The sequence below is a fragment of the Pristiophorus japonicus genome, chromosome 21, assembly GCF_044704955.1.
Source record: "Pristiophorus japonicus isolate sPriJap1 chromosome 21, sPriJap1.hap1, whole genome shotgun sequence".
NCBI classification, from domain to species: Eukaryota; Metazoa; Chordata; class Chondrichthyes; family Pristiophoridae; genus Pristiophorus; species Pristiophorus japonicus.
This window is the reverse complement of record NC_091997.1, coordinates 37,034,333-37,043,082: the sequence shown is the minus strand read 5'-3', so window position 1 is coordinate 37,043,082 and position 8,750 is coordinate 37,034,333. Positions and strand designations below refer to the sequence as shown.

Genomic DNA, 8,750 nt, shown 5'->3' with positions numbered 1-8,750 from the left:
CCGAAAGAGAATCATGATAAAGGTAGAGTAAAAGAGAGAAGTGTGAAATTAAACCAGAAGGTGAGAGTGAAGAACCATCACCATAAATGGGTAAAGTGGTTACCAGGAAGAGTGGTGAAGATATGTGGTCCTCGCACATATTTGGTAAAGATGTTTGATAATGGACAGGTTAGGTTTGTTCATATTGATCACATTTTACCTACAGACATGGAAGGAGTTGAAGGTGGGAATTATTCAATTATTTCTGACTCATCAGATAGTTTTGATATTCCAGTAGCAAATCCTAAATCCAATGTACTGGAAACAAATCCAAGAGAGAATCAGAATGAAAGTCTGAGTCCGAGTCAGGAAAACAAAGAGCCTGAAGTTAGAGTGAGTTCAAATGAAAATCAAGGAAATTCCGTGGAGGAAAACGTTCCTCAGGATGAGCCTCGAATGAGTTTACATTCAACATCATGTTTGGAAGGTTCTGTTTGAGAGCGAAGGTATCCTCTTCAAAACAGAAAACAAGTGGTAAAGTTAAATTTGTAAATATGGAAAAAAAAGTTATATATCCTGTGTTATGTAAAAATATGAAAGTTATCTATGATGTTTGTTATGATGGCTTCTTCATTAAGGTGTAATGTCTGTAAGCTTGTAATGTTTGTAGCTCCACACTGTGGATGTGGACGTATTGTGTACTGCAAGTGTAGGGTTAATAATAAACAGAACCAGGCAGATTTCCGGAGGCTTCCGAGAGAGCTGCCTGCCATGTTGGAAACTGTGTGTGCTTGTGCTCTGTGAATATATCTCAGTAGTGAAGAGAATTTTTCTGATCAATCAGATCAAGGTTCGAGCTCCCTGCTTTCCCAGGGTCAGTGCAGGACCAGCAACTGGAGTTTTGGAGATTGTACAACCACCAAGCCCCCCACACCATGGGCCCACTCGAGCAAGGATTGGTGTCTGAGGCGAGTCCTTGTTTGACTCATCTCTCTGCTTCTCTCCTGTGCAGCCAGGTGACCTCGGTGGTGGCTGGGATCGTGGGGGCGTTGCTGTTCATGGTCCTCGTGGTCCTCCTTGTCATCTGGTGTAAGCGCAAGAAACGACTGAAGCGGAAACATACGATGCTGAGACTCTTGGAGCAGAGGGAGGTGAGTGTGAACGCAGCAAACCGGCGGTTATCCGCTGCTTGATCCAGCAACCGATGCGGTCCCGCGGTAATTACCGCCAGCCGGAGGCGGGGAGTGCAGCTACTGTTGGACATAGTGAGTGGCGCAGTCACTAACATTCCCTCCTTTTAGTGTGTGGCCGCTGTAACTGGCTGTGTGGCCCATTAAAGTTTTCGCGCATGGGCGGCTTCTCCCCTATAAAAGGCGGTGAGCGGCCTGGGCAGAACCTTCGGATTGTGTGGTCGCGCAGCTTAGCGAGAATGTTGGAATGACACATCTCAATTATGCACAGCCAAAGGCCCTGAGGTAGGGTTTCCATCACACCTGCGACGGTCAAATCAAATAATCCCCTGCCCCCCCCCCCCCCCCCCATCCCATCCCCTCTCACTCAGCCACTTGACTGTGTTGCACCGCAGAGTGTGACGGGGCCTCATCTGAACGACGGCACTTCCAGCAGTGCAGCACTCCGTCAGTACTACACTGGGAATCTCTGGAGTGGGGCTTGAACCCATGACCACCTGACGAGAATGCTGCCATTGAGCCACGTCCGACAGCTTTACCGTGTAAATCTGGAGTCAAGATGCGACTTGAGCCTCCAGAGAGGCCGTGGCTATCGATTTACACAACCCTCGTGTAAGCACAGAGTGAAGCGATCAGGAAGCGCCGCACCGTGAAACGTGATTCTCACTGGTCCCGGGGGAATGGCCTCCTCATGAGGACACCACTGTGCAGTTTAACCAGTAACGCAGCGGCACTTTAACCCAGCTTAGCAGCAAGCGCCATTGTGACTCCACACCCTACCTGGGAGGTCATTCCAACCGTTTCCAGAGGAGAGACATGCTCCCCAACGCATGTTCAAGACTGACTTTCAATATTTTTAATCTGTGTCACGTTGTAAAGGGTGGCCTGGTGTGCAAACATTCACGGGGCAGTCTGCGGGTCGCTGATATAACCCGCTCTGTGATGTGATGCTTCATCTCCTGCAGCTGGTCGAGCCAGTAACTCCGAGTGGAGTTGTTCCAAACCAGGCACAGATCCGAATCCTGAAGGAAACTGAAATGAAGAAAGTGAAGATTCTGGGATCTGGCGCCTTCGGAACAGTTTACAAGGTAAATAAACACGTCCTCACACCAATGGTAATCGCTGCTGTCACTCCACTTCCTCATTCCTGCCATCCTTTGTACCCGGCTTGGAGTCTGCTATCGATCATGTGACAGAGGGCCAGTGACACCGTCCTGTCAGACGTGCAGTCTGGAGTGTTGAACTCTGAATAGACGCGTTTGCTAAAAGTGACTATGCAGGTACAGCAAGTGATCAGGAAGGCAAATGGAATGTTGGCCTTTATTGCAAGGGGGATAGAGTATAAAAGCAGAGAAGTCCTGCTACAACTGTACAGGGTATTGGTGAGGTCACACCTGGAGTACTGCGTACAGGTTTGGTCTCCGTATTTAAGGAAGGATATAATTGTATTGGAGGCTGTACAGAGAGGGTTCACTAGGTTGATTCCGGAGATGAAGGGGTTGATTTATGAAGATAGGTTGAGTAGGTTAGGCCTATATTCATTGGAGTTCAGAAGAATGAGAGGCGATCTTATCGAAACATATAAGATAATGAGGGGGCTCAACAAGGTGGATGCAGGGGGGATATTTCCACTCGTCGGGGAAATTAAAACTAGGGGATGTAGTCTCAGAATAAGCTGCCACCATTTAAAACTGAGATGAGGAAGAATTTCTTCTGAGGGTTGTAAATCTGTGGAATTCTCTACCCCAGAGAGCTCTGGAGGCTGGGTCATTGAATATATTTAAGGCGGAGATAGATAGATTTTTGAGCAGTAAGGGAATAAAGGGTTATGGGGAGCGGGCAGGGAAGTAGAGCTGAGTCCATGACCCGTTCAGCCATGATATTGAATGGCGGGGCAGGCTGGAGGGGCCAGGTGGCCTACTCTATTTCTTATGTGGGACACGATCCGTGGAGAGCCCGTGGATTTTGTATCTTTGCCCCGTCACTTTACACTTTAGAGTTGAGTTTAGAGCTGGTTCCCCAACTGGGCCCCCTGGGAATTTAAAATGGTTCCCCGGCCCGCACTCCCTGTGGGGCCGCTCCTCAATTGTGGAATTAATTTCAAATAGCTCTAGTCACATTTACCTGACTGTTTCCATAATGGGGGTGAATAGAAGGGTCTTGGTCCACTGGAATCCATGGCATTTGGGATGATGTGACAGCAGCAGTGTTTCTGCGTGGTTTGCTCGGATTATCCTGTCTGGCTGGATTCGGTGGGAGAGCCCAACTAATAATCTGCAATGCTTGGCCTTTTCCTGAATGCAGGGAGTGTGGATGCCGGAGGATGAAGATGTGAAGATCCCTGTTGCTATTAAGGTTTTAAGAGAGGGAACATCTCCGAAAGCAAACAAAGAGATCCTGGATGTAAGTATGGCCAGTGGTGAGGCAGTCCAGGGGCTTCAAACAAGATGCATCTGATTATTAAATGCCACAGAAATACAGTCAATCCTTACCCTGCTGAATAAACAGGAGCTCTATAAACAGATTCTGGATGAAAGTCTGTTCTCTCTCGGCTCGGAGTGAAATTAGTATGGGCCAGTTTCAACCAAATACCCACTCTGTCTCCCTCGCACTATCCTACAAAAGGTGATCCCCTCACCCTTCCAATCCCTGCCCTATTTCTCTTCCGTCAACACTTTTGTTTGACCCAACCCATGATCAGTAATTTGGTTTCCAACATGGCCGTCCCACTGGTGTCCTTAGTGCCTCTTTTAAACATCTCTGCAATTCTGCCCATGAACACGTTGGTGAAAATTCTTTGTTGCTTTGGATGACTCCAAAGGCTCTGACAGGTTCTGGCACCTTACACTTCCAAACAAGCTCTCATCGTGTGGCCTCCCACCGAAGCTCTGTTCAAGGCTCCTGAGTCTCCTCTCGCGTCGTTCTATCTGTGCTGTCTGATCCTCTGGCTCTTTTCATTATACAAGTTCGCAGGGCTCTGTGCTCCAACTCTCTTCATTCTCCACATCAGTAACCTCCTTCATTCATCATCAACCCATTATCCACTATCTTGCTGATGACTCTACACGGAGCTTCCCTTCAGGTCCCAGCCCCTCAGTGCTCACAACCTGCAGCCCCCTCAGTCCAACTGCTGCATTATTGCGACTGCTCTATACCTGCCCTGGGGTGCGATAGATGCTCTCAGTGGGTTCAAAGAGTGGAACATTGGTTTGATTCCTGGTGCCTCATCCCTCACGGTGATGAGGAAATTTCACCAAATCCCCATTCTACAGAGAAACAGAAAGATGAGCAATAGCAGAGATTCGGAGGGTGGTGGTTGCAGCGATTGGCAGACTGGTGAGCAGTGTTTGTGTGTTGCAGGAGGCGTACATAATGGCAGGAGTGAGCAGCCCTTACGTTTGCCGCCTGCTTGGGATCTGCCTGACGTCCACTGTGCAGCTGGTTACACAGCTGATGCCGTACGGATCCCTGCTGGATTACGTCCGAGAGAACAAGGACCGCATTGGATCCCAGCATCTCCTCAACTGGTGTGTGCAGATCGCAAAGGTACGTCGGCAGTGAGAGAGCAGGATTACAGGCCTCTGAATCTAACATCTGTTGTGGGGAAGATGCGAGAATCTATTCCAGACAAAGTGACTGAAGATTGGACCAATATGAGCTGATCAGAGAGAGCCAGCATGGGTTTGTAGAGGGAAAGTCATGTCTATCAAACCTAGTTGAATTTTTTGCGGAGGTAACTAGCGTAGATAAGGGAATGTCAATGGATGTTATTTATATGGACTTTCAGAAGGTATTCAACAAGGTTCCACATAAGAGACTGTTAACAAAAGTGAGAGTGCGTGGAATTGGAGGCATCCAATTGACATGGGATGGGAATTGGTTCGGAGGCATGAGACGGAAAGTGGGGGTGTGCTCACATTGGCAGAATGTGACTGGTGCTGTCCCCCAGAGATCTGTGCTGGGGCCTCAGCTTCCACTGTATTTATAAATGAATTAGATGAAGGAATAGAGAGGCGTATATGTAAGTTTGCTGCCGACGCCCAGTTAGGTGGCTCAGTGAACAGTATAGTCGGGAGCAGAAAGTTGCAAAGGGGCATTGATGGATTGAGTGAGTGGACAAAACTGTCAGCTGGAGGTCAGTGTGGGCAGGCGTGAGGTCACCCACTTTGGTCCCCAGAAAGATCGATCAGAGCATTTTCTCAATGGTGAGACGCTGGGAACTGTGGGGGAGCCGAGAGATTTAGGGGTCTAAGTGCAGGAATCACTAAATGCTCATGGCCAGGTACAAAAATAATCAAAAAGGCTGATGGAATGTTGGCCTTCATCGCGAGGGAGTGGGAACACAAAGCAGTTATAGGAAGCTCTGGTCAGACCCCACCCGGAGTAACTGTGCCCCTCAGGGAGGGTATATCGGCCTCGGAGGGTGGCAGCCCAGATTCACCAGAATGGTACCGGGGCAAAGAGTTAAATTACGAGGCAGGTTACATAGACAGGCTTGTATAGAAGATTAATGAGTGATCTAATCAAGGTGTTAAAGATGATTAAAGGATTCGATGGGGTCGATCGAGAGAAACTGTTCCCTCTGGTGGACGGAGTCCAGAACAAGGGGACAGAACCTTAAAATTAGAGCCAGGCCGTTCAGGGGTGATGTCAGGAAGCATTTCTTCACACAAAGGGCAGTGGGAATCTGGAACTCTCTCCCCCCAAAAGCAGTTGAGGCCAGGGGTCAAGTTTTGTTGGGCAAGGGTATGAAAGTTTACGGAACCAATGGAGTTAAGCTATGGATCAGTCCTGATCTAATTGAATGGCGGAACCAGCTCGAGGGGCTGAACGGCCTCCTGTTCCTATATGTAAACCAAACGTGGCTTCCGATCCCAGCTCCTTCTGCCCCTCCACCAGAGGGTGGGCGGCCCCTGGGATTCAGTAAATCCAACCGAGCCTGGGCTTCAGTGTGGCAGCAGAGCTGGGTTGGTGTGGTCGCTTCTCGTTAAATAACCCCCAGCACTTTACAATCTGCGCTTCCCGCAGGGAGAGGACGGGCTTTTGTTGGGTGAGTCCAGAGGTTCGATCAAAGGGGAGGGTTAATGGGAGGTTTTCAAAGGCAGAGAGAGAGGTGGCTTTGGGAGAGATTGCAAGGGTCAGGGATGTTCTAACTGAAAGCTCACAATTGTGATCCAAGGCGAGAGTAAGCTGGAGCGCACTGACCTCTCTCTCTCTCTCGGTTGGTCCCTCAGGGAATGACTTACCTGGAAGATCACGTTCGATTGGTCCACCGCGATCTGGCAGCGAGGAATGTCCTGGTGAAGAGTTCAAACCACGTGAAGATCACGGACTTTGGGCTTGCCAGACTCCTGGATACCGATGAGACGGAATATCACGCAGATGGAGGAAAGGTAAGCGCTGCCTATCGGAGCGGACCCGCCCGCAGTCTCTGCACCCCAGCTGTGCCGGAGCAGCAGAGGCACTGCAACAGCCTCCGCTCCGACTCTTGCCATTCAGCCCGAGGAGGTCTTGCTCTCTGCACTGAGTCAGCGAAATTCCAGAGGTAATTGAGGGAAGCCATGCAGTCGGAGTTCCCAGCCCTGCCCTTATCCCCTTTGTCGATTGGAGTTACCTGAGCTCTGCGCCTGACTCCGTTATTCGTTCCATGTACGTCCCACCTTGTTGCCATTGCCGTGTTTGGGTTTGTAGTAATCAGGGTCAGGAATTGTCCGGGACCCTCCCAGTGACGGTCTGTGCCCATGGCTTTTCAGGATGTGAAGTGATTCATCTCATCTGCTGCTCTCTTAGGTTCCGATCAAATGGATGGCGTTGGAATCCATCTTGCACCGAAAATTCACCCACCAAAGTGACGTCTGGAGTTACGGTATGTAAACCGCGCCCTCGCTGTGACATCACAGCGCCCTGGGGGGTGGGCGGGCGGCGTTGCCGGGCGGGTGGGTGTGGAGGTTGCCGGGGGGGGGTGTTACCAGAGGGGGGGTGGGTAGTGCCGGCGGGTGAGGCTCGCGCACTGTGGGGAACTGCTCACTGAGTCAGGGTATCCGAGTGCACTGAGGCAGCATTGTCCCGGTCTGGCACAGTGACAGGCCCAGCATTGGCCGCCGTATCCGTGTGCGTCGCACTCCTCGTGCGGTGTGGTGACAATGTTCCGGCTGTTTCTGCAGGTGTAACGGTCTGGGAGTTGATGACGTTTGGAGCTAAGCCGTATGATGGGATCCCAGCTCGCGAGATCCCGGACCTGCTGGAGAAGGGAGAGCGGCTCCCCCAGCCCCCCATCTGCACCATCGATGTCTACATGATCATGGTTAAATGTGAGTTAGAAACCTGGGACACAACGCTCACCGTACACCGCACACCGCACAACACCACCCGGTGTGGGACTGAGCCCCGGGGAGTGGGGCCCGGTGTGGGACTGAGCCCCGGGGAGCGGGGCCCGGTGTGGGACTGAGCCCCGGGAGGCGGGACCAGTGTGGGAGCGGGGCCTGGTGTGGGACTGAGCCCGTGGGAGCGGGGCCTGGTGTGGGACTGAGCCCCAGGGAGCGGGTCCCGGTGTGGGACTGAGCCCCGGGGAGCGGGTCCCGGTGTGGGACTGAGCCCTGGGGAGGGGGGCCCAGTGTGGGACTGAGCCCCGGGGAGGGGGGCCCGGTGTGGGACTGAGCCCCGGGGAGCGGGGCCCGGTGTGGGACTGAGCCCGTGGGACTGAGCCCAGGGAGCGGGTCCCGGTGTGGGACTGAGCCCCGGGGAGCCGGGCCCGGTGTGGGACTGAGCCCAGGGAGCGGGTCCCGGTGTGGGACTGAGCCCCGGGGAGCGGGTCCCGGTGTGGGACTGAGCCCCGGGGGGGGGGCTCGGTGTGGGACTGAGCCCCGGGGAGCGGGTCCCGGTGTGGGACTGAGCCCCGGGGAGGGGGGCCCGGTGTGGGACTGAGCCCCGGGGAGCGGGGCCCGGTGTGGGACTGAGCCCCGGGGAGGGGGGCCCGGTGTGGGACTGAGCCCCGGGGAGCGGGGCCCAGTGTGGGACTGAGCCCCGGGGAGCGGGGCCCAGTGTGGGACTGAGCCCCGGGGAGGGGGGCCCAGTGTGGGACTGAGCCCCGGGGAGGGGGGCCCGGTGTGGGACTGAGCCCCGGGGAGCGGGGCCCAGTGTGGGACTGAGCCCTGGGGAGGGGGGCCCAGTGTGGGACTGAGCCCCGGGGAGGGGGGGCCCGGTGTGGGACTGAGCCCCGGGGAGCGGGGCCCAGTGTGGGACTGAGCCCCGGGGAGCGGGGCCCAGTGTGGGACTGAGCCCCGGGGAGCGGGGCCCAGTGTGGGACTGAGCCCCGGGGAGCGGGTCCCGGTGTGGGACTGAGCCCCAGGGAGCGGGTCCCGGTGTGGGGCTGAGCCCCGGGGAGCGGGTCCCGGTGTGGGACTGAGCCCCGGGGAGCGGGTCCCGGTGTGGGACTGAGCCCCAGGGAGCGGGTCCCGGTGTGGGGCTGAGCCCCGGGGAGCGGGTCCCGGTGTGGGACTGAGCCCCGGGGAGCGGGAACAATGCTGAAAACACTCAGCAGGTCAGGCAACATCTGTGCAGAGAAAAACAGAGTTAACTTTT

At 53.9% G+C, this 8,750-nt stretch overlaps 1 protein-coding gene across 1 annotated transcript in view; it reads left to right on the top strand.

Annotated features, from left to right (window-relative positions):
* Positions 1-914: 914 nt before the first annotated feature.
* The window catches only part of LOC139233514 (receptor tyrosine-protein kinase erbB-2-like), a 15,457-nt gene continuing 7,621 nt past the window's right edge, over positions 915-8,750 (top strand). The window contains exons 1-7 of the mRNA XM_070863916.1: positions 915-1,130; positions 2,135-2,257; positions 3,474-3,572; positions 4,530-4,715; positions 6,404-6,562; positions 6,960-7,035; positions 7,334-7,480. Of these exons, the coding sequence (XP_070720017.1) occupies positions 915-1,130; positions 2,135-2,257; positions 3,474-3,572; positions 4,530-4,715; positions 6,404-6,562; positions 6,960-7,035; positions 7,334-7,480 (1,006 nt within the window). The remainder of the gene's footprint in view (positions 1,131-2,134; positions 2,258-3,473; positions 3,573-4,529; positions 4,716-6,403; positions 6,563-6,959; positions 7,036-7,333; positions 7,481-8,750) is intronic.